At 39.5% G+C, this 26,312-nt stretch overlaps 1 protein-coding gene and 1 non-coding gene across 3 annotated transcripts in view; both read left to right on the top strand.

Moving 5' to 3' along the window:
• Window positions 1-26,312, top strand: part of TMOD3 (tropomodulin 3) — a 79,729-nt gene extending 53,417 nt beyond the window's left edge. For both annotated transcript variants that reach the window (XM_033190105.1, XM_033190106.1), the window contains 7 exons: window positions 4,248-4,370; window positions 5,999-6,088; window positions 11,040-11,170; window positions 13,652-13,759; window positions 17,070-17,213; window positions 19,006-19,150; window positions 25,847-26,312. In XM_033190105.1, the coding sequence (XP_033045996.1) occupies window positions 4,248-4,370; window positions 5,999-6,088; window positions 11,040-11,170; window positions 13,652-13,759; window positions 17,070-17,213; window positions 19,006-19,150; window positions 25,847-25,881 (776 nt within the window). In that variant the 3' untranslated portion in view covers window positions 25,882-26,312. The remainder of the gene's footprint in view (window positions 1-4,247; window positions 4,371-5,998; window positions 6,089-11,039; window positions 11,171-13,651; window positions 13,760-17,069; window positions 17,214-19,005; window positions 19,151-25,846) is intronic.
• LOC117071650 lies at window positions 24,287-24,388 on the top strand. The gene has a single exon (XR_004432417.1). It is a non-coding gene; the product is annotated as a U6 spliceosomal RNA (small nuclear RNA).

Raw genomic sequence — 26,312 nt, 5'->3', positions numbered from 1 at the left:
TCAGGTGATCTGCCCGCCTCTGCCTCCCAAAGTGCTGGGATTATAGGCGTGAGCCACCATGTCCGGCTCATTTAGGTGTATAATCTATTTTGAGTATGGTGTGAGGTAAGGATTCAACTTTGCATATGAGGGCTAAGAGTGGTGGCTCACATCTGTAATCTCAGCACTTTGGGAGACCAAGGCAGGTGGATAATTTGAGGTCAGGAGTTTAAGACCTGCCTGACCAACATGGCAAAAAACTGTCTACTAGTAGTCCCAGCTACTTGGGAGGCTGAGGTATGAGAATTGCTTAAATCCAGGAGGCGGAGGTTACATTGGACTGAGATTGCACCACTGCGCTCCAACCTGGGTAACCAAATGAGAGACTGTCTCAAAAGAAAAAAACCAAAAGTGCAGTTGTCTTAGTACCATTTGTTGAAACACTGTTCTTTCTCCATTGAATTGTTTTGGTATTCCTGTAGAAAATCAACAATAAGTATAAGGGTTTATTTCTGGATTTTTGGTTATATTCTGTTGATCTAAATGTCTTTCCTAGTGCACCAACACCGTTTCGATTATAGTAGCTTTGCATTAAATTTTGACATTGGGAAGTTTAAGTCTTACTTACAACTGTGTTCTTGGCTATTCTGGGTTTCCATATGAATTTTAGGATCAGTTTGTCACTTTCTATAAAAAAAGCCAACTGAGATTTTGAAAGAGATTGTATAAATCTGTAAATTAATTTGCTGAGAGCCCCTAAGGTTTTGTATTCATAATACTAACTTAGGTCCTTCCTAGTTTATCCTTTCTTACAAAATTAATTTCTTTACTTCTACTTTTCTATAACTAAACTTCGTATATATGATTAAAAGATAACTTATTACAATGTATTAGTGTTCAACTAACCTAGAAGAAAATATTAATTACTTTTTGTATTTTAAAAAACAATATTGTACAAGCTAAATCCCTCTATAGCAAAAATCTCTACATACAGAATAATTATGTAAAGAGATTGAAAAAACAAAAAACAGAATCCGATTTCCTTTTTTTGAGATGGAGTCTTACTCTGTCACCCAGGCTGGAGTGTCATGGCGTGATCTCGGCTCACTGCAACCTCTGCCTCCTGGGTTCAAGTCATTCTCCTGCCTCAGTCTCCTGAGTAGCTGGGACTACAGGCGTGCACCACCACACCAGGCTAATTTTTGTATTTTTAGTAGAGACGGAGTTTTGCCATGTTGGCCAGGCTGGTCTCGAACTCCTGACCTGAGGTGATCCACCCACCTTGACCTCCCAAGTGCCAAAGGGGAGTGCCAGAAGAGTTGCCAAGCTATGTCAGAACTCTATGAAATCGAGCAAAATTCTGTATGACAGAAAAATTTTTCTAGGTCGTTGGGAGTTTTGTTTTGCCTTACCGATTTTTCTGCCGAGATTCATTTTGTATTTGTAAGCATTAGCAAAAATTTATGTATGAGGGAAATTAGATACGAATAATGCCTCTTAAGGAATGTGTATAAGGATTATAAAAAATAAGCATCTTAGATTTTTATAGTGCTTTAGATTCCATCAGTCCCTCAAATAAGACATGGGCAGCTATTTGATAGCTTGTGTAGTTTTTTTTTAAATTAGCAAGTAAAAATTGTGTTGTTTATGGTGTATAACTTTTTTTTACATGTACACATTGTGGAATAGCTAAGTTAAATTTGACATACATATTACCTCACATACTGATCATTTTTGGGGGCAAGTAGCTTGAGTAGTTTTGTTTAGTCAGTGAATACCATAATCCAGTTGCTCTCAACCTTGGCTGCTATGCATCAAAATCCCTGGAGAGCTTTAAAAAATTCAGCTGCCCATGTAGCATACAAGATTAACTAAACCAGCATCTCTGGAGTGGGGCTTGGACATGAGAATTTTTTAAAGCTCTCACAGTGAAGCCACTGTGCATATAACATTTAGAACTACTGCCATATACAGTTGAAAATACTGGTAGATTGAGCTAAGGAAAATGTAATTATCCTGAAGTGGCAATTATGCCCCCCTGAAATGTATGTCACTTTAGTTGTAATCTGAACCACTATGAAAAGTATGGCATTATCAGGACATAATGATTTGAATTTCTCTTTACCTGTGAACCAATAATAAAAGGTTATCCAGTCACCAGAATTCCAAAATTTGGTACTAATATCAGTTATACATACCACCATATAGGTGGGCATTTGTTTGGGGGGGAAGAGTCTGTTGCTAAAAAAATCAAGTTTGTAAGCTGCCAGTTAATTGGAAAAAGCACTGAAGCCCTGGCCTTAAGAGTTTGACAACCTGAGTTCTAGTATTAGCTCTGCTGTGTGACTTTGAGCCCATGTATTTAAATTATGCTTTATAAAATGGGGCCATTGGACTGAAGGTGATCACCAAATTGTTTATCCAGCAAATTGGATTGCCTGTTGTGTTCTAGGCAAGGATACAGGGATGAACAGAACATACAGCATCCCCTTGAAAAGCATGCAAAAGACAAACACATGTGCACAATGTCTAAGTGCAGCTATAGTGAAATGTTCAGGGAATTGAGGGAATATAAAAGTACTTTATTTGGTTTCAGTTTGGGACAGACACTATAGTTGCCCATTTAACAACCATTCACAGATGCTTGCTTTCCTAGCCACCCTTGCAGCTGGGGCATAGACCGGAGGAAAAATCTGCAGCGCAGGATTTCTTGTAAAAGTTGGCAGTTGAGGGTGGTCCAAGTGCAGTGGTGGTTACAGCTAATTGATCACAACCAGTTACAGATTTATTTGTTCCATTTCTGCTCCCACTGCTTCACTTGACTAGCCTTAAAAAAAGTTGGCAATTGAAAAAGAACTCCTTCCTGTTTTGGCTTTATTGTGTGGGGACATAATACTTGGTGCTACAAAGGTCATCTTGAGACTGTGAAGGCCTAAGAACAAAGGCCTCCACACTGAGAATAGCCAAAGAGGAAAACAAAGGAACCTGGATCCTTGATGTCAACAGTGAGCTACTAAACCATCCATAGAACCACCTTCCTATGGGCTTATTAAGTGAGATAATAAAACTTCATGTTGTTTGAACCCTTATTGCTTTAAGAGTGGTCTGTGGATCAGCATCATCTGGAAGTCTGGTTAGAAATGCAGAATCTCAGGCCCTACTCAGACCTGCTGCATCAGCATCTATACTTTAGTAAGATCCCCTGGTGACTAACATGAACATCAGAGCTTTTGAAGCACCAGTTTAAACCAACTTTAATTGGGTATTCTGTTCTATGCAAGCTTAGTAACCCAAGTTGTGTGAGTACATCTTGTTTGGTCCGCTAGTGCTGCAGTTATAATTATTAGCATTTTTCCATTCCCTTCATATTTTCAATCTTGCATAGAACATATGGTCATAAACATGATTTTCATATGATAAAGTCTTTAGGTTTCTAGAGTAACTAGTTTCTTGTTCGTGTACATTGAGGCTTAGAGGAATAATGACTAAAAATTTCAGAGTGCTACTCAGGATGTAGAAATTTATTTGCAATCAGAATTTGAATTTCTAGAATCATAATTGTCTCTGCCATCCCCCAGGTGACAGTAACAGTTTGTTGCTTAATAATAAGAAATTGGGGCCAGGCGCGGTGGCTCACACCTGTAATCCTAGCACTTTGGGAGGCCAAGGCGGGTGGATCACCTCAGGTCAGGCGTTCAAGACCAGCCTGGCCAACATGGCAGAACCCCGTCTCTACTAAAAATACAAAAATCAGCCGGGTGTGGTGGTGCACGCCTGTAGTCCCAGCTACTCAGGAGACTGAGGCAGGAGAATGACTTGAACCCAGGAGGCAGAGGTTGCAGTGAGCCAAGATCACACCACTACACTCCAGCCTGGGTGACAGAGTGAGACTCCATCTCAAAAAAAAGGAAATTGGAATCTGGTTTTTTTGGGGTTTTTTTTTTCAATCTCTTTAAAGTTTTATAGGTTTTTTTGTGTATTCCTTCATTTATTTATTCATTATTTGTAAAGCAACTCACAATTACTCTAAAAAGAGCCCATTTTTATTTCCACAGATGAAAAATTTCTCAGTTGACCTTTTCTTTCCAACTTTTACAGCCAAAATATTACACTGGAAACTTAAAAATCTATGTCAGAGATAAAACAAAATTACTGTTGATGTTAATCTTTTCCTTCAGGTTCAATTATACATACTTTGGTTACAAGGATAAAATGGTAATGAGTTAATAGCAGTAATAGTGGAATTAACAAAGTGCTTTATTTTACAGGGAAAATATTTATCCCCAAACAAAAACCTGTACAGACTTTTACAGAAGAAAAAGTGTCTCTTGATCCAGAATTAGAAGAAGCTTTGACAAGTGCTTCTGATACAGAATTGTGTGACCTCGCAGGTATCACCTAAAACAAGTTAATTTGTGAATAAACGTGGGGTGGAGTGGGAAATACCAGCACATACCTATATACATTATACAGATGTTTGCTTTGCCTAGCAAGTACTGTTGAATCAGTAACCACATATTTGGCTTTATATTTTACACGATAAAGCTGACATAAAGAGTTTCATTTCTCTAAATACTCTCAATAGTGAAATGTTTATGTTAAGAGAATGTATTGTGTTATTCGACACCTTTTCCTATGTTGTCATATTTGAAAGTCTTTCTAAAAATCTTTCATCAGCTGGCGCTCAGCTAGAAGCTGTCCCATCTGAACACCGAAAAAGAGTCTTCAGGGTCAACTGCTGACCTGCTTTATCAGAAGACTGAGAGATGAGTAACTAGAAAGTAGATTGAAACAGTCAGTCCTGAGCTATACTCACCACCGTCCCAACTTTTCTGAAGTGTATATGAAACACTCCAAACCTCCCTATTATTTTCATTATTCCCAATTTCTTATCTAGACCAGTATCTTCCCCTCCATATCCGTACGACCTACTTTCCTAGATAGAAAAGTGTGATGCGCCAGGCGCAGTGGCTCAAGCCTGTAATCCCAGCACTTTGGGAGGCCGACGGGCGGGTCACAAGGTCAGGAGATCGAGACCATCCTGGCTAACCCGGTGAAACCCTGTCTCTACTAAAAAATACAAAAAACTAGCCGGGCGAGGTGGCAGGCGCCTGTGGTCCCAGCTACTCGGGAGGCTGAGGCAGGAGAATGGCGTGAACCCGAAAGGCGGAGCTTGCAGTGAGCTGAGATCCGGCCACTGCACTCCAGTTTGGGCGACAGAGCAAGACTCCGTCTCAAAAAAAGAAGAGTGTGATGCATGGGGAGTTCTTCATACCAAATAACCCCAAGAACTCTTAAGTTTGAATGTAGCACTGATGGTCCTTTGGGAAGGACCTTGGAAAGAGACAAGTCAAGGTGTGATACCACAGCCAGAGCAGGAGTCTTTGTGTTGAGGGACTGAGGACTGACAGATCTGTAAATAGTACATTCATCAGAGTGGAATGAGCCAGGGACATCCTCTGACTTCTGCCTTATTTGTACACAAGGGCATCAAAAGCTAAAACCAAATTTATATTTCCTCCTGTCATATTTGAAGGGTGCTCATATTCTTACAAGAACCTAATACTTTAGTATTTTACTCTTAACTGGAGTCCAAATGCAAATTAATGACATGAGATTAACATACATTAAAATATGAAGGTTAAGTTGAAAATCTGCTTTTTGTCACATGATGTTCCTAGAAACCTTGTGAAATTAATGAACGGCAAAAATAGATCCTTTCCATTTTCTCTCTTAGCCACCAGATGGAGCTAAGCATAGATTTACATTCAGGATTAGACTGCCTCCAACTCTGATTTTGGAAATGCGGGGAAATGTAAATTTAGAAATGTGGGGAAAAATAATAAGAGTATTGATGAGAATGAGATTGTAGGTGATTTTTAATCATTTTGTTCTTCTGTGTGTGTGTGATCTGTAATTTATAGGAAAAGGTCCAGAGAATATTAAAATGATTGATAGAAATTTTTAATTGTAAAACTCTTCATGTTTAAAACAATAAAAACTTTATTTTTCTATATAGCAATTCTTGGGATGCACAATTTGATAACGAATACACAGTTCTGTAATATAATGGGAAGTAGTAATGGTGTTGACCAAGAACATTTTTCAGGTGAGTACTTAAAATGCTTTGTGAATTCTAATCCTTTATTAAATATATTTTGTTTTCACCTTGTGTCAGCTTAAGTATTCACATACTATGTGTTATATATATGTACTTGAAACCTGACATTTCAATTTGGTGGTATTAACCAAGAAAGCCATTGAAAATAGAGTATTAAATATTTTGTGTTTAATGGGTCAGCAAATGTAATAAGAACCACTCTACCTCACTAAATAATAACTAAACAGTATAAAAGCTAGTCAAACTTGGTTTTGTTGACATTTTATTATCACTATTACTAATTTTCAAGAAATAGATAACAATACTTACAAAGAAATTACATTATAAAATCAGATTCAGGAGATACCACAAAACTATTCAATCCCTAAACCTTTCAGTCTGATGTGAAGTATTACATAGCCTAAAGCAAAGCTTTTCAGAAATTCATTTATAGGGGCCAGGTGTGGTGGGTCATGCCTGTAATTTCATTTTCCGAGGCTGAGGCAGGAGGATCGCTTGAGTCCAAGAGTTCAAGACCAGCTTTGGAAATGTAGACCTCCATCTCTACAAAATTTTAAAAATTAGCTGGGCATGGGGGCACATGTCTGTAGTCTCAGCTACTTGGGAGACTGAGGGGAGGATGGCTTGAGCCCAGGAGATTGAGGCTTCAGTGAGCCGTGATCACACTACTGCACTCGAGCCTGGGCAATAGAGCAAGACCCTATCTCAAAAAACAAATAAAAAATTCATGTATAGGGTGTTCTTAAATTAGCCAGGTGATACATGCTTTTGTAGCACATTTAAACAATACATAAGTATTTATGGGAAGAAGTAAAAGTGTCTCTGTCTGCAGCTGTCATGCCCTCTGCTTACCCAAACAGCACCCTGTTAAAACAATTTTGTATATACCCTACCAGACTTTTCAGTGTTTGTACTAATGTATACATGTTATACATAGTCTCGTTTTTTACAAAAGAAAGGGGAGATTATACTGTAAATATTTATTGCAACTTAATTTTTCAGTAATAATTCTATTAGCTAATTTTTTCTTTTCTTTTTTTTTTTTTTTTTGGGAAACTTAGTCTCCCTCTGTCACCCAGGCTGCAGTACAGTGGCACCATCGTGGCTCACTGCAACCTCCGCCTCTCAGGTTCAAGCATGTCTCTTGCCTCAGCCACCTGAGTATCTGAGATTACAGGTGCATGCCACCATGTCTGGCTAATTTTTTTTTTTTTTGTATTTTTAGTAGAGATGGGGTTTTGCCATGTTGGCCAGGCTGGTCTCAAACTCCTGACCTCAGGCGATCTGCCCACCTCAGCCTCCCAAAGTGCTGGGATTACAGGCGTGAGCCACTGTGCCTGGCCAACTAAATGTTTTTGAATGCTTACTGTGGGCCATGTTGCGTGCACAGCTCTTGGATGTGGAATACTCTCAGCCCTCAAAACAGTTCTATGAAATAGATATTATTATCTTTAATTTGCATGTGAGAAAGCTGAGATTTTAAAATAATTAAGTAACCTCAATATTTTACACAAAGTCAGTGGTAAGGATTTTAACCTGTGTTATATAGTGTATTACTTAGCAGTGGACCATGTTTTCTAGTCAATATGTATACATCTACCTCATTCAGACATGTGTATAACATTCCTTTTTATGATGTTTTGCAATTTGACCATCCCCCTTCTCACTTTTCAGTTTTTATTGTAGAAATGTTCAAACATACATAAAAGAGGAGAGAATAATATATTCATTACCCAGCTTCAGCTGTTTTTTAACATTTGCCAGCCTTGTTTTATTCATCTTCTGTCTCCCTCCCTAGCCCTTCTATTTTTTTTCCTGAAGTATTTTAAAGCAAACCCTGTTCATTTGTATTACATCACCTATAAATATTTCCATATGTGTGTCTTACAAATAAAGGCTTTTCTTTTAATGTAATCATGATGCCATCATCAAAGTTTAAAATGTACAGTATTTTCTTCATATCATGTAATATCCAGTGTGTGTCCAGATTTCCTCTATTCTCTCCAAAATGTCATTTCATGATTGACTCAAAAAAGGTTACACACTGCATTTGGTTGTTTGTCTTTTTAGTCTCCCTTAATTTCTTAACAGTTCTCCCCAACCTCTCTCCTTTTTTTTTTTTTTCTTTTTTTTCATGCCATTTATTTTTTAAGAAACTGGGTTATTTTTCATAGAATTTTCCACATTCTGGATTTGGCTGATTTCAACCTTATGGTATCATTTTATGTGTTTCTATCACCTGTGTTTCTGTAAACTTTTAGTTCTAGTGGCTTGATGAGGTGCAGGTGCAGGTCCCTTTTGGCAAGAATGCTTCATGGGTGGTGATTGAATCATATTAAGAACTTAGCTTATCAAATCTAATCCTTCCTATTTGGGGGAATGAGATTGATCACAGGGTTCAAATGTAGGCAGCCTAACCCATCCTTTTTAAGTTTCCCATGAACCTTTTGCTTAATAATTCCTGCATCCCATTGACTGGATTCATTATTTCATTAAGGTGCAAGGATCTCGAGCTTTCTTTCCCCATTCCACACATCCTGTGGTTTTATAAAATTAGAACTATTCAATTTTCCATTCAATGAGGAAGTTCTTCCCTAGCTGTCTTGAAGACTACCTTGCTGAACTTAAGTGAGAGGGAGCCCACTCTCTGTTGTTGAGCAGAGCTCCATTAGGAAGCTTTTCCTTGTCTTGAACCAAGTTCTGCTTCTTGGCAATCTATACTTGTTCTAACCCAGCCTTTCAGAACAGCACTAAATTTTTCTCTTCTCAGCCTCTACGGGATAAATCTGAAAACAGCTAGCATAACTTCTTTTAATATGTACTTCTCCAGACTAAATATATTCAGATTTTTCACCTTACCTCAGGAAAGTAATTTTCAAACCTTCATCTAAGTTGATCTCCTCAAGATGCTGTGTGTGTGTGACATTTGAAAGTAACAAGATACCCTTAATGGAATATATTGGATAATCAGTGCACCCTGTCTCAAGATGAGTTTTGCTCCTAAAATCTAGAGGAAGGCAGGAAGGAAAAAAGCCAGATAGTAGTCCATTTTTAACCCAGTCTGTCTTTCCATGTCAATTGCTCTTACTCTTTTGTGGTCATTCACTAGTTTGTGAGCCTTTTGTGGTCTTTGACTTGAATGACCACAAAAAAGTTATGCTCTCCCCAGAAAATGTATCCATAAAAGTTTACCTGTTATAGTTGTTCATGGACCCCCACACACATGCAGCAGAGCACAGTGATCTCTTGAAAGGGCTCAAGGATTTCAGGGCCTCTGTTGTTCACATCTGAAGCATCATATTCCTGTCGTGTGAGTAGCTGAGGTAAAGATTAGGGAGTGAGAGTGAGAGAGGGCAGTAAATTTTGGAGCCTCTGTCTCAGTAGCTCTTCTGTGTACCTTTACCTCCTCTCCCTCTCTGCTCCTTATTCCTACCCTCCTTCCTATTCCTTCTTTCTCGCAGAAAGTTCTCCCCACTTTCCCACTGCAGAGTACTCCCCATGGGAGGAAGAGGTAATGTGCCCTCCCATCACCTTATTATTCTCATTTAGGCTGTATTTCTTTAAGTCTGTGATTCTTACTGCCTTTATGCCAATTATCAGTCAAATCTCAGAGAAATGATGAGATGCTAGATTTTATCATACAAGTACTTTATCTTAAATATTGCTAAAAACAAATGGCATCATCAGCTTGTGCTATCAAATATATTTGAGTGATAAAAATATCTTGTAATATACTAAGACAATAAATATTCATTTTTGAAGACTGATACATGGCAAATAAATTAAATATTGAATATGTTTGGTATTTATATTCAGTAAAATTTTATTTGGATGCCTTAAATGTGTGTCAAGGCCAGGCGCAGTGGCTCATGCCTGTAATCCCAGCACTTTGGGAGGCTGAGGCAGGCAGATCACTTGAGGCCAGAAGTTCGAGACCAACGTGGCCAACACGATGAAACCCATCTCTACTAAAAATACAAAAATTGGCCAGGCATAGTAACACACCTGTAGTCCCAGGTACTCGGGAAGCTGAGGCAGGAGAGTCACTTGAACGTGGGAGGAGGAGGTTGCAGTGAGCCAAGATCACGCCACTGCACTTCAGCCTGGGCTACAGAGTGAGACTCCATCTCAAAAAAAAAAAAAAATTTAAATAAATAAATGTGTCAACACATAAAGGATCTTTTCGGAAATGTGGGGCTAGAACTTTTAAATCTGTCCCCTTGAATAAATATGTGTGTATGAGAGAGAGAGAGAAAGTAAGAGATGTTACCAAGTGAGTATCTGCATCCACCGTAATAGTATCAACTCCAGGCTGGGCGTGGTGGCTCAGGCCTGTAATCCCAGCACTTTGGGAGGCTGATGCGGGCAGATCAGGAGGTCAGGAGATTGAGACCATCCATGCTGGCTAACATGGTGAAACCCCGTCTCTACTAAAAATACAAAAAATTATGGGGGGCCGGGTGCGGTGGCTCACGCCTGTAATCCTAGCACTTTGGGAGGCAGAGGCGGGCGGATCACGAGGTCAGGAAATCGAGACCATCCTGGCTAACAATGTGAAACCCCATCTCTACTAAAAATACAAAAAATTCGCGGGGTGTGGTGGCGGGCCCCTGTAGTCCCAGCTACTAGGCAGGCTGAGGCAGGAGAATGGCCTGAACCCGGAAGGTGGAGCTTGCAGTGAGCCGAGATGGCGCCACTGCACTCCAGCCTGGGCGACAGAGCCAGACTCCGTCTCAAAAAAAAATTAGCAGGGCGTGGTAGTGGGCGCCTGTAGTCCCAGCTACTCGGGAGGCTGAGACAGAATAGCGTGAACCCGGAAGGCGGAGCTTGCAGTGAGCCGAGATGGCGCCACTGCACTCCAGCCTGGGTGAAAAGTGCGAGACTCCGTGTCAAAAAAAAAAAAAGTATCAGCTCCTGCTCTTTTCATTTATCACTGCAGATGTGGTCAAAGGTGAAAAGATTCTTCCAGTATTCGATGAGCCACCAAATCCAACCAACGTAGAAGAGAGTTTGAAGAGAATTAAAGAAAATGATGCTTATCTTGTTGAAGTTAATTTGAATAATATAAAGGTAAGTGTGCTAGTCAGAGTGGTTTTGTATTGCTTTGAGTCAGCTGAACCTAGGATGAGAGCTGGGCAGTTGATAAAATAGTCTAATTCTTTCTACTTTAAGGTAAAGTTTTTGCTCTTACCAGTATGCTAACATAGGTTTCTTCATATTTTAGATATTGAAGTATTATGGTATAGTATTTTCGCACTTGCTTTTTGAGGAATTTGTCATCTAAAAATGTAAACCCTACAAACTGTCAGAATAAATCTCTCGGGTTTTCTAAATACTGCCCACTTCTAAGAACATTTAGCCTCTTGGGTCTTGCTTTTGTAAAATTTGGTTCCTTAGCTAGGTATGGTGGTGCATGCCTGTAATCACAGCTATTTGGGAGACTGAGGCTGGAGGATGGCTTTAACCCAGAAGTTTGAGACCAGCCTGGACAACATAGTGAGACCTGCCACCGCCCCATCTCAAAAAATAAAATAAAACCTGTTTTTTTTTTTTTTTTTTTTTTGAGGTAAAATTTAAATATGGTAAAATTCTCCCTTTTAGTGTACAGGTCTATGAATTTTGACAGGTGCATACAATTTTGTACAATCACCATTACACTCAAGATGTAGAATATATCTGTCACTGCAAAAGTTCTCTCATATCCCTTTGTAGTCATTCTCTGCCCCTCAGCTCTAGCCCCAGATAACCACTGACTTATTTTCTTTCCCTATCATTTTGCCTTCTCCAGAATGTCATATAAATGGAATCCTATAGTATGTAGCCTTTTGGGTCTGACTTCTTAGCATAATGCATTTGAGATTCATTCCTGGTGAGTGTGTCAGATACGCTGCAGTTTGTTTATCTGTTCATCAGTTGGTAGACATATGGGTTCCTTCCAGTTTGGGATGGTTATTAATACAGCCACTGTATACTTTCACACACAGGTTTTTGTGTGAACATGCTTTACATTCTCTTGAGTAATCACCTAGGAATAAGCTTTCTGGGATCTTATTTTGAGTTTTAAACAATGCAACTCTTCCCTGGAGTAAGGAAAGAAGAAATTAGGAGGGCATAGGGGTAATTAATCACCAAAGAGTAAACTCACATTATCTAGATAATTAGCCATTGTGTAATAGCTTCATTATAAATTCCTCATTTTAAAACTTGATTTTTTTGAACTGGGGAACAAGGGGAGGAGAGCATCTGGAAATCACGAGCCTAGGGAAGAAAGCCTCTGTGCTCCTCTAGGGAGTAATCCTTCCTGTGAGTGGAGGAAGGAAAGCCTCAGAGAAAGCTTATATTCATAGTTGATTACTCACTTTTTTGTTTGTTTGTTTGTTAGAGACAGAGTCTCGCTCTGTTGCCCAGGCTGCAATCTTGGCTCACTGCAACCTCTGCCTCGCCCCACGTTCAAGCGATTCTTGTGTCTCAGCCTCCTGAATACCTGGGATTACAGGCACCCACCATCACACCTGGCTAATTTTTGTATTTTTAGTGGAGATGGGGTTTCACCATGTTGGCCAGGCTGATTTTGAACTCCTGACCTCAAGTGATTTGCCCACCTTGGCCTCCCAAAGTGCTGGGATTATAGGTGTGAGCCACTGCACCCAGCCCATTTTTATTTTTTTTAATTTGGTCCCTGTGTATCCCTTTCTCTAAATAAACAGTAATGATCTGAAAATAACCAGGCTAAGGGGAATTGAAGTCTCAGATACTACTGAGAGAAACCAGCATCTTCAATACTTTATTTTCTCTCCTTCAAGTAGTGTAGGGTTAATCTCTCTTAGTAATTTGTAGCTTAAACTAAGTGACTGAGAACAGTCTGTCTGCCTCAGGAATCATACTCCATTAGAGATGGGCTCCTTCATCTCTCTCCTTGTAGAAAAGTAAATCCACTTTTATTTTCATATAAAAAGAATAATGAAGGACGGGAGTGGTGACTCACCCCTGTAATCCCAGCACATTGGGAGGCCAAGGAGGGTGGATCACCTGAGGTCAGGAGTTCAGGACCAGCATGACCAGCACGATGAAACCCCATCTCTACTAAAAATCCAAAATTAGCCGGACCTGGTGGTGCATGCCTGTAATCTCAGCTACTTGGGGGGCTGAGGCAGGAGAACTGCTTAAACCCGGGAGATGGAGGTATCAGTGAGCTGAGATTGTGCCATTGCACTCCAGCCTGGGCAACAAGAGTGAAACTCCCTCTCAAAATAAATAAATAAATACATACATAAAAAGAATAATGAAAGGTGAGAATTTTTTTTTAATCTAAGTGCTAGAGAAATGGTGATATGTGCTCTGCTCTGAGTCAGTAGTTTATGCAAATGCTCCATCATAGATAAGTCAGATAAATGTGGAGGAAGCTGCATTGTTTGTTTTCATTTGTAGACTAATTCTTATGAGTTTGTATAACTTCTGAATACATTTTAAAGCAAAAAAAAAATTGATTAATGGAAACTAAATATAATGAAAATTGAAATGTAATAATGTTTTATATTATTGTCTTTCAAGAATATCCCAATTCCAACCCTAAAAGATTTTGCAAAGGCTTTGGAAACCAACACACATGTGAAATGTTTCAGTCTTGCAGCCACCCGGAGCAATGACCCTGTTGCTACTGTAAGTAAGCTACTTGAGAATATCAAAATTATGACACAACCAGGATGTGTTACAGTACTGATTTTTATGAACGAGATTTACCCCTTTTTTATAGTTAATCTTTTAGCTCACTGTTAGGCAGTATATTACTTACCACCTTTTTGTGTTTATTTTTTCCTGTATTTCCTTCCTATGAATTTTCCCCCTCCCAGCTTCCCCCTCCTTCCTATGAATGTTTTAAAACATAAATGGAATCATGTAGTGTATGCTGTTCTGCAACTTGATTTTTCACTCTGCGTTTTATCTTTAAAGTTTTGTTGTATCAATACATAGGGATCTACCACATTATTTTAACATCTTCAGAGGATTCCATTTATGGATCCTTAGTGGTGGATTTTTGTTAAATGCTTTTGCTGTGTCTCTTGAGATGATCATATGGTTTTTGTCCTTTATTCTGTCAGTATGGTGTGATTGACTTTTATATGTTGAACCAACCTTTCATTCCTGAGATAAATCCCACTTGATCATGCTATAGACCTTTTGTTTCACTTGGCTTTGAGAATATCACTCACTCCGTTGGGGACTCCCCTTACCTCAGTGGACGGTCCTTCTCAGAGCCCTGTACTGGTTTCTCCAGTCTCTTCAACTTCTAAATATTGGAATGGCCCAGAACTTGGTCCTTCTTTTCTCAGTCTATATTGACTTCCTGGGTAATCTCAGAAATATATATATTATCTCCATATACTTGCTGATGCCTCCCAGTGTTATTATCTACAGTTTGTATCTGTCTCCTGAACTCTGTGTTCATGTTCAGCTACCTCCTCAGCAGCTTTACTTGGATGTCTAATTTACATCTTACATGTAAGTCCTTAACCAAACTCCTGACTTCCATCCTATGCCTGCTTTTCTCTGCTCTTTTCTGTCTTACTAAATGCAATTTCAATCTTTCATTGCTCAGCAAAAAAAAAAAAATTATAATGGAATAATTCTTGACATCCATTTCTTGCAACCTTAAACATATTTTTAGCCTATCTTCAAAATATTTCAGAATCCAACCACTTCTCACCATTTTCACAACTACCACCTTGACCCAAGCCATCATCTTTTCCCACCTGGATTATTGCAACAGCCTCCTAATTGAGTTACCTTCATCTGTTTTACCTACCCCAAAGTCAATTCTTTACATAGCACCAAGAGTGATTCTTTAAAACTTAAATTATCTCATTCCTATTCGGAGAACCCTGTAGCAGCTTCCCATCTCATTAAGAGTAAAAATCAAAATCTTTCAGTAGCCTTATAAGGCTTCACATAAGTCAACCTCATCTCCTTTACTTGCCCTTTCTTTCATTCTACTCTAGCCATACAGCCTTCTTCAACATGCCATGTGGACTCCCAAATCAGGGCCTGTACCTTTGTTCCTTCTGCCTTGAACTTTCTTCCTAAAATAATCCACATAACTTCGCCTTATCACTTTGACTCTTTGCTCAAAAGTCACCTTCTAGGTGAGGCTTTTCCTGACCATGCCATATAAAATACCAACCCCACTTCCACCCCCAGTACTCCCCCTCTACCCTATTGTGCCTTTTTTCTTTTTACCCTCTAACATTGCACTTTGCTTACTTTTATTATCTGCGTCCCTCCCCAGCTAGAAGGAACATTCTGCCAGGCAGGGACCAATATGTTTTATTTCTGAATCTCTAGAACAGTGCTAATCAAATAATAGGCCATCAGTAATATTTGAATAAATGTATGGATAAGGGATTTGTTGCAGGTCACATAGCTAGTTGTTGCTAATAGAAAGGACAAGTATGTAGATATCAGCCACAGTGTTCTGTAGTATCTCTACCCCCTATTGCCTTTCCTTTAACTTTAAGCTTGGTCTTACCCATATTTTCTGTAGTTTAAGCTTGCTTTTGATCCCCCTACAGGGCTGTTTTATATAAACTCATGATCATTCTTCTTTTTTCTTTCTCTTTCCTTCCTCTCCTTCCTTCCCTTCTTCTCTCTTCCTACCTGTCTGTCTCTTTCTCTTTCCTTCCCAGTCTTCCTCCTCTTTCTTTTTTCACTTGTAGGCTTCTGTTAATTAATCAATATGGTATTTATTAAGCACTGAGTCAAATGTCTGAACTGTGCCATATCCTATGAGAAATGAAACAGAAGCAGATTGAAGATATACCATTACTTGAGGAATTTAGTATTTCATTAGCCCCTTCTTCTCAATGGCCTTTGTGCTCTTCTGGTTCTGGTTATCTGTGTTCCTTTCTGGCCTTCTGCCTTGACCACTTCTTTTGGCCCCTGCCTTGGAAATTAGTACATAATTTACCCTCATTTTGGCTTCACATGGTCCAGCTACAGCAAGACCCAAATAAGAAAAGATGTTCCAGGGACATTGATGAAGTTGGTCTGACACAGAAACTGATAGAGTGAGAGAGACAGAAGAAAGAAGCATGAAGTAGGGAATGAGGAGTAGAGAATGTCACCAACAGGCAATTACATGTGACCAAAAAATCTAAAGATTATGACAGGGTGCATATGAAAAATAGGTACAGGCCAGGTGGAGTAGCTCACAACTGTAATCCCAGCACTTTGGGAAGTCGAGGTGGGTAGACTGCTTGAGCCCAAGAGTTTGAGACCAGCCTGGGCAACATGGTGAAACCCCATCTCTACAAAAAATACAAAAATTAGCCAGGCATGGTGGTGCACAACTGTAGTCTCAGCTACTCAGGAGGCAGAGGTGGGAGGATCAGTTGAGCCCAGGAGGCAGAGGTTGCAGTGAGCTGTGATCATGCCACTGCACTCCAGCCTGGGTGACAGGGCAAGACCCTGTCTCAAAAAAAAAAAAAAAAAGAAAAAGAAAAGTAGATATAGTCATCCATGGGTTCAACCAACTTCAGATTAAAAATATTTGGAAAAAAAAATTCTATGAATTTCTAAAAGCAAAATCTGAATTTGCTGTATGCCAGGTACTGTGTTGAATCCACAAAAATGAAGTGATGTGTAGGCATTGTATTAGGTATATTAAGTGACCTAGAGATAATGAAAAGTATACAGGAGGATGTGTGCAGGTTGTATGCAAATACTATGCCATTTTATATAAGGCAGTTGAGCGTCTGAAGATTTTGGTATCTGCAGGTGGTCCTGGAACGAATCCCCAATGAATACTGAGGGACAACTGTACCTGTGAGAGCTATGGGCTACTGTGTCAAACTGAAACAACTGATGATAAACATTAAGGCAGTTATGTTAATTAATATATTTGTTTATGACATGTACAATATGTAGTAGGTACTGTATCAAATTTTAATCTCTTAATATTTTCTTTAATTTCTAGGCTTTTGCAGAAATGCTGAAAGTGAACAAAACTTTGAAGAGCTTAAATGTGGAGTCCAACTTTATCACAGGAGTTGGGATTCTGGCACTGATTGATGCGTTAAGAGATAATGAAACCCTGGCAGAGCTCAAGATTGACAATCAGGTCAATGTTCTACAATAATAACGTCGAGGAAGCTACAGCCCACATTGCTATGTAGGGCTTGGCGACTCAGGATAGGGATAGGAGGAGGGCTGTCAGGGATCCCTGTTGAAAGATGCTGGGCTGAATGGAGAGTGGACATTTGGGGTATCTAGAAGATTAATGTATATAACAGTGTATACAATGTAAAGGTGTATACTCTCCCTAGATCATTTTAAGAGAATTTAGATGGCTATCTAGTTTGAACTGAGAGGACTCTTACCTGTGACCTAGTCCACCTTCCAATTTTTCAGCTCTGTGCTGGCAAGGTCCACATTGTAGGGTCTTTGTAAGTAAGAGGCAGAGAGATACATGTTAGCAATGTTTCCATCCAGAGTAGCTATTAATTTTTTTATTTGAAAAAATAACTCCAGTTATTTGAAAAAATATTTGGTAAATGTCTCCTTCAGTCCTTCAAAGTAAATAACTTTTGTAAACTATGAAGGCAGAAAAGAGGATTATGTCTTAAAATTTAACCCAGTGCTTCTTAATCCATGTTTTTAATTTTTTATTGAGATATAATTACATACAGTAAAATTCACTTTTTTTTTTTTTTTTTGAGGCGGAGTCTCGCTCTGTCGCCCGGACTAGAGTGCAGAGGCCGGATCTCAGCTCACTGCAAGCTCTGCCTCCCGGGTTTACGCCATTCTCCTGCCTCAGCCTCCCGAGTAGCTGAGACTACAGGCGCCCGCCACCTCGCCCGGCTAGTTTTTTTTTTTTTTTTTGTATTTTTAGTAGAGACGGGGTTTCACCGTGTTAGCCAGGATGGTCTCGATCTCCTAAATTCACTTTTTAAAAGTATACAGCTAAATGGTTTTTAGTATATTTGTGGAGTTTTGCAGCCGTTACCACTAATTCCAGAACATTTTCATTACCCCACAAAGAAACCCCATACCCTTTAGCAGTCACTCCCCATTCACCCCTCTCACCAGGCTCTGGCAATCACTCATCCACTTTCTGTTTCTTAGGATTTGCCTATTCTGGACAGCTTGTATCTGGGGAATCAAACAATATGTGATCTTTTTGTGACTGGCTTCTTTCACCTAGCATAATGCTCTGGAGGTTCATCTGTATTGTAGCATACATCAGTACCTCATTCTTTTATGACTGAATAATATTCTATTCCATTTGGGGTGTGTCCACATATGGGCCACTAGAAATAATACTGCTATGAGCATTCATTACAAACTCTTATATGGACATAGATTTTCATTTCTCTATATAGCTAGGAGTGTAATTGCTGGGTCACATGGTAACTCTATGTTTAACTTTTTGAGCTGTACTAGTTTACATTCCTCCCAGCAATGTCCCCATTTTTCCACATTCTTGCCAACACTTGTTATTATCTATCTTTTTTATTATACTTATCCTAGTGGGTATGAAGTGTATCTCATTGTAGTAATTCACACTTTTTTTATGTCTGTATGATCATATTACTGAACTTTAAAAAGTTTATTTTGTGTGTGTGCACGTGTAAAGTTCCAGGGGGGCTGTGGTGATGATGGGGTCAGTGGGTGAAATCAGCTTCCTGTGACAATCATTTCATAACTGTAAGTGACCAGTTTTCTACAACAAGCAGTTTGTTCTCAGTTACAAATCAGTCCTTGGAACTACTGAACTATGTATATGTTGTGGGAATTGGGAACATTTTTTAAAGATATCAAAGAATCAGCATGTGCTTAAATGTCTTAATTTACCTAGAAAAGTATTTTGATCTAGTTTATTAATATTGTTCTTTTTTTTCTAATTATTCCAGAGGCAGCAGTTGGGGACAGCTGTAGAATTGGAAATGGCCAAGATGCTTGAGGAAAATACAAATATCCTTAAATTTGGATATCAGTTTACACAGCAGGGACCACGAACCAGGGCAGCTAATGCTATAACAAAAAACAATGACTTAGGTAAGACATAGACAGTATCGATCGAGTTTCTGGGTTCTATCATAAGCTAATGTATTGAGGGAACTTCTTTCCCTCTTAAGAATAAATTCTAACAATTAAGTTATTTGGCCTTTGTTTCTAAAATCTGCATGGTCCTTTTTATACCGATTGAATTCTAGTTCAATTAAAGTGAGGGTGTTGTGATGATTAGGTCAATGGGTAAAGTCAGCTTCCTGTGACAAGCATATTTCATAGTTGTAAGTAACCAGTTTTCTACAACAAACAATTTGTTCTCAGTTACAAATCAGTCCTTGGAACTATTGAAACAAAGATTTCAACATTAAAGGAAAGTTTTTTTGCCCTTTTAATCAAAGAGACCCAGCTAGAAATTCAGTTTTGTATGATAGAATATGGAATATAGAAATATATAAAATAGAGAATAATTATATTTCTCACCCGGGTTTTTGTTGTTGTTGTTGTTGTGAGACGGAGCCTCACTCTGTTGCCAGGCTGGAGTGCAGTGGCACCATCTCGGCTCACTGCAGCCTCCGTCTCTGGGGTTCAAGTGGTTCTCTTCCCTCAGCCTCCCAAGTAGCTGAGACTACAGGTGTGCACCACCATGCCCAGCTAATTTTTGGGTGGTTTTTTTTGGTTTTCTTTGAGACAGAGTCTTGCTCAGTCGCCCAGGCTGGAGTGCAGTGGCATAATCTCAGCTCACTGCAAGCTCCACCTCCCGGGTTCACGCCATTCTCCTGCCTGAGCCTCCCAAGTAGCTGGGACTACAGGCGCCTGCCACCATGCCCGGCTAATTTTTTTTTTTTGTATTTTTAGTAGAGACGGGGTTTCATCATGTTAGCCAGGATGGTCTTGATCTCCTGACCTTGTGATTCACCCACCTCGGCCTCCCAAAGTGCTGGGATTACAGGCGTGAGCCACCGCACCTGGGCCCTCACCCAGGTTTTATAGTCTGGTATGTAGGTGTTTGCTCATCTTTCTAACAGGACTGTTGTGAAACTGTCTTCTTGCTGCATACATCTAGGTCAGTAATCTCTCATTCTCCTGTGGTTCCTGTTTAATTGCTTGAGGCTTGTGGCTTCTGTTTGAAATAGACTTTCCAGCCAAGGCTGAATTAAAGAATATGGTGCTGGCCGGGCGCGGTGGCTCAAGCCTGTAATCCCAGCACTTTGGGAGGCCGAGACGGGCGGATCACGAGGTCAGGAGATCGAGACCATCCTGGCTAACATGGTGAAACCCCGTCTCTACTAAAAAATACAAAAAAAAACTAGCCGGGCGACATGGCGGGCGCCTGTAGTCCCAGCTGCTTGGGAGGCTGAGGCAGGAGAATGGCGTAAACCCAGGAGGCGGAGCTTGCAGTGAGCTGAGACCCGGCCACTGCACTCCAGCCTGGGCGCAGAGCAAGACTCCGTCTCAAAAAAAAAAAAAAAAAAAAAAAAAGAATATGGTGCTTAGAATTTTATTTCTACATGTTTCCAAAAGTTGATTCTTTTAAACTAGGATGTTTGCCATTGAAGTATTTTTAAAGATGCCTTTTAGAAAAGAAGTAAAACAAGACTTCTCAAAAGGAGCGACATTTCAAAGTGTTGCCATTCTCTTAAGCTTCAGCCATATTTGAGTTTGCATTCTGTAAAAGTTTCTGGAGCAGGAAAAAAATAGCACTTCATTTCTTTATTCCAGATCACTGTGGAAAATATTAGCTCAACTCTTTCTGTCCTTTGTATCACTATGGTTTCCCAGAGGAGATGTTAGCTGCTTGCTTTTGAAAATAGAAAATTGGTGTGTTTTGGTGTATTGTTGATTCCAAATGTAGTTTGCAAAGTCATGCTAATTGTTTTAATATCGGTTCACTAGTTAGCTTCTATTTTTTCCTTCAGGCATTTAATTTTGCTTCTTAGAGCAGTGTTTTAAGAGAACTTTCATAAAGAAGTTCTAGCTGGACTTCATAAATAATTGGAGAGCTTTAAAAACACATAGATTATTGGCTTAAAATGACTTTCTTCACCCCAAAAAGTTGGTTGACCAGGGCCTCACGACCATCACATAACCCTACTTTGATGGATAAAGAAGCCAAGTGCTCTGTTGAATGTTTATTTTGTTCTCATTAGTGCACTACACAGCCACGAGGTACAGATACTGTTGTTCTCTTGTTATGCATGATAAGTTGAGGCTCAAAGAAGTTAACTAACTTGCCAAAAAACACACTACAGAAAAGTGACAGAGCGAATTTCCTTAGAGGTTCTGATTTAGTCCATGATGGGATTTGGGTTGAAGTCATTTCACACTCAGAAACCCTGGCTTGTTTCTCCAGTGTTGAGTGGATATTTGAGTTTCTGAGTTCATCATTGTTATACGTCTTAAGCAGGTGTGCCCCATATGTCCTCTACTTAACACAGCATTTGTCCTATTTTTTAAATTGCCTTTTACTTAGAAAATTAATTATATGTAATAGTCTTATTTCCAAAGACTAGATGCTTTTTGAGGGCAGGGACTATGTTGTTGGCAGGGGCCATGTCCAACTATTGAATCCCAACTCTCTTAAAACCATGCCTGACACACAATAGGTACTTAAGAAAACTGGATTAGGCCGGGCGCGGTGGCTCAAGCCTGTAATCCAGCACTTTGGGAGGCCGAGACGGGTGGATCACGAGGTCAGGAGATCAAGACCATCTGGCTAACATGGTGAAACCCCGTCTCTACTAAAAATACAAAAAAAAACTAGCCGGGCGTGGTGGCGGGCGCCTGTAGTCCAGCTACTCCGGAGGCTGAGGCAGGAGAATGGCGTGAACCCGGGAGGCGGAGCTTGCAGTGAGCTGAGATCCGGCCACTGCACTCCAGCCCGGCGGACAGAGCGAGCCTCCGTCTCAAAAAAAAAAAAAAAAAAAAAAAAAAAAAAACTGGATTAAGTGAATAAATAAGTGGTAGAATTTGAACTCTCTCAAAGTTACAATTTTCTCATACCTAAATGGCCACAAACTAAGCCAGAAGTATCCTCCATTTTTCCTCTCCTTGGAAACCAACTTAACAAGCCCCAACCAGCTCTGTTACTTACCTCCCTCCAGGAGGCAGGTGATTCCAGCAACTCTCCCTCCAGGAGCAGTACAGTGAATGCCCATAAATGTCATGGCAGGGGTGCTGACCTTTGCAAGGCTTCAGCAGTTGTGCTTTTTTGTGAAGCCTGTTTTGGTAGGCATTTTGCCTGCATTTCTGTAAGGAAAGAAATGTCCAGTGTTAGAGTGAGGGAGATTTGGGCAAATGAAAACCACTTCCTAGACTGCTTTATGTTGGCACTGAGCAATTGAATAGCTGTGCACAGTGGGGTGTTATAGAGGAAGAGAAGGCCATGTTGAAGAAGCTGTGTTCTGACCCAAAGCAGAATCGAGAGAAAGCAAGCAGCTTTGTGCTGGGAACTCTGTAGACTCCCACTTAGGCTGTTTCATTCTGATCCAAACTACATTTTCAGACGTGGGTCTCAGGCATGAAATGACAATAAACACATTTCTGGATAGGGCAATTATAGATAAAAGTTCAAATTTGAGAGCAAGCAAGTTATTTATGTGCTGATGACAGCCTGTGGATTTTAAGAACTGACTCTTATATCATGATGCTGGCTCCAGAATAAACTTTCAATAAGTACTTGTTGTTTAAAGCTAACATTTAAAAAGTGATATCAGCAAATCAAGGCTGGGTGTGGTGGCTCACGCCTGTAATCCAAGCACTTTGAGAGACCCAGATGGGTAGATCACCTGAGGTCAGGAGTTTGAGACCACCCTGGCCAACATGATGAAACTAAAAATAAAAAATTAGCCAGGTGTGGTGGCAGGTGCCTGTAATCCTAGCTACTCAGGAGGCTGAGGCATGAGAATTGCTTGAACCTGGGAGGCAGAGGTTGCGGTGAGCTGAGATTGCACCACTGCACTCCAGCCTGGACGACAGGGTGAGACTTTTGTCTTAAAAAAAAAAAAAAAAAAGTGATATCAGCAGATTTAAGAGGGAGTGTTGGTAGAATACACTAAAATTACATGGTTAAAGAACTTGGATTTATTTGGATTTTATGCAGGAAGTGTTTGAGAGCCATTAGAGACCACTGAATACATGATTAAGATACTTTAAAAAAAAAAAAAAACTGCCCTTATTGCTCTTTTAGAGTTAGAAAATGAGGTTAGTTAGGACATTCGCAGTTAACTAAAGATGATGTATTGACAACTTATGTCAGTGGAATGTGTTTTGGAAAGAAATTGGACCAGATCCAATGAATTGTTAATAGGGCAAAATTGATAAGCCTGCCATCTAGAGGATGAGTTGAGGAATTGCTGGACGGTAACAGGTGAGCACCAGGTGAGAAAAAGGAGGCAGAAATGGCCCGTTGCCCCATTGTCCTCTGCTGTGCACACAGCGGCAGCAGCTTCTCGTTCTTCCACTCAGCTTAACTTTTTTTCAGCTGTATACTCTGACCTCTGCCTAGTAGATAAAGATGGAAAGTCTGAAGACCATGTTTTCTGACATACTGGTCTCAGCAGCCTGATATGTACTAATACAAAAGAGATAATCAAAGAACAATACTTGAAACTTGTACAGAATCTCCTGGGCATATAGTTCTTTTTCACCTTGTAGAGGGGGCTTTATCAGATCTTTGAGTTCTGATTTTGATAACATCGTTCCCTCTCTCATTGTTTTCTTAGTCTCAGCTATTCATTGAAATAATTCTACCTACTCTCCATCTCTCCAGCTAAGAAGTGTCACAGCTGTAACAGCTAAGAGGTTCTATGGTATACATGCAATATTCTACTTACCTTTGAGTCTCACATTACTATCTTTACACTAGCTAACTACATATTCCATTTTCTAGATCTTTTTTGTTTGCTGCACTCTGTCCTTTTTTATAGCATGCATTTTAGCATCTGAAGTGGTATGCCAATAACATTCAAACCCTGCTGCAATTCAAAATTTTCTTTGAAATGTTCTACCCTAAAGAATTATCTGAAGTTTGCCTTTCAGACATGTCTATATGTTTCAGAGATCTATATACATGATTTGATATTTGAGGGCTCAAGTCTCCATTTAATTTTTTTTTTTTTTAATACTTCAGTGAACACATGAAACTTGTCCTTGTTAGCATGGATTAAAATTAGAGTCAGTTGCTTGCTTTGACGGCACATACACTAAAATTGGAATGATACAGAGAAGATGAGCATGGCCCCTTGCAAGGATGACACACACATTAACGAAGCAATCCCTATTTTTATTGAGTTCTGGCAAAAAATAAATAAATAAAATAAACTTAGAGTCGGGCAAACTTAATTAGATAAGTATAAGAATGTTCGTGGGAACCTGATACTTTAGTCCTCCTGGTTTTATTTTCAAGCGAGCACCCATCCTATGGCTGAACAAGATTTTATATACGTCATCTGAACGTGTGGTCTTACCTATTAAAGGCTGACAAACAGAAGCCAGCAGTCAGAGTAGCACAAGAGCAGAGTATCTATGGCCTGGCCAGGACACCAGGTGTACCTGTTGGCTTCTAGTTCCTCTGTCAAACAGCCAATTTAGGCCAAAATACATACTACAGAAGTGACAGAGCTATGATTCACTCTATTTGTCACCAACTCTGGAACCTGTGGTTTTTGTCCTCTCTAGGAGCTGGCCACAGGCTGAGAGTCCTGAATTGGTGGCACTCAGTGAATGCTGTCTAGTAGCTGATAGGTGAGAGTGCAGGTAGCAAGATTTGAAGTTGAAGACCTTGTTCTGCTACTAGAGAACACCCCTGAGTAGTTTGGCGTCACCAGTCCAGGAAGAGGCTGGTAGTCTCAGATACATACATGTACCGTTTTTTGCTGCATAAGCTGAGCGAGTTGGCCACTTAGGCAGCCAAAGTTTATGGTAGCCAGAAGTGATCGCGCCATATTACCAGGGTCTGAGATTTTCATTACTTTGCATTTGTTGTTTTATCAGACCCTGAACTGGTTTATTTTACAGGAAGCAAGAGAAGGAAAATTCAGAAAGCAGTAGCAAATCACTTACCTATAAAAATGACAAAAATGTTTTTGGTATATTATTTTACAGCCTAAGGAAATACATTGTAGTGTCTAATCAGGAGAGCATGCAAATAGCTACTTTTAATATGTTCTAACCCCAGCTGCCCGAATGTCACTTCAAAATTTAACACACTAATTTATTAGCTGTTTTTTTAAACCTGAGTATGTACTTTTTCAATAAACAAATGACTTGGGCTGGGCGCAGTGGCTCACACCTATAATCCCAGCACTTTGGGATGCTGAGGCGGGCAGACCACTTGAACCCAAGAGTCCGAGACCAGCCTGGGCAAGATAGTGAGACCTAATCTCTATTTTATTAATAAAATAAATTACAAAGTTAAAAATAAAAACAAATGACTTGTAGATGATTGCTGACCATTCTGTTTTAGATTTCTAGTGCTGCTGCTGTGTAAGCACAGCTATGAGTCATTGAGCTTAGGGCATGTAGTTCTTGTTTTGAAGCCCCTCGGTTCTCAACAAGTAAATGACAGTGGTGAATGATGGGAAGTAGGTTTTGTTTTTTTAATTAATGGTCATGTGAACTGGAAATGGACGTTTCAGTTTTGTAGAACTTACAACTTATGCAGAAACTTGCTTGTTATAAGCAAGTTACCATTGTAAAAACTAATAGGGATTTCTAACATAGTTTCTTTTATTTTTCTCATAGTGCGCAAGAGACGAGTTGAAGGAGATCACCAGTAAGTCTGCCAAGGTGTAATCGTTGGAAGACTTCAGAAGATCACCAAGAGTTCATGTTGGTGACATCAGATGTAAAATTTTCCTAGGTAGAAGGGAAAAGACTGGAAAAATTTTTTTAGTGACATGCATTTTTTTTATTTTTTAGTTTAAGTTGTTATCAGTTTCAAATTGTAAAATCAATAATGTGATATTTTATATTCTGAAACATTTCTACTTTCTGCTGAAATCAATTTTAATTTAGTTTAATTGAATGATTTATGATGAATCTTGAGCAAAAAAATACAATTGTAAAAAATTTCACAGGTCATTTATGTAGAATAATTTGAACATTGTGAGGACCAATCTTTTTTAAACCAAAAGGGATATTGCTGGTATCAGAATTGTTACTGCTTCATTTAGACATAAAACACTTCAGTATTTTCTTCACTCCATGA

Source organism: Trachypithecus francoisi, unplaced genomic scaffold (genome assembly GCF_009764315.1).
Source record: "Trachypithecus francoisi isolate TF-2019V2 unplaced genomic scaffold, Tfra_2.0 Lachesis_group3, whole genome shotgun sequence".
NCBI classification, from domain to species: domain Eukaryota; kingdom Metazoa; phylum Chordata; class Mammalia; order Primates; family Cercopithecidae; genus Trachypithecus; species Trachypithecus francoisi.
This window is presented reverse-complemented; position numbering and strand designations above follow the sequence as displayed.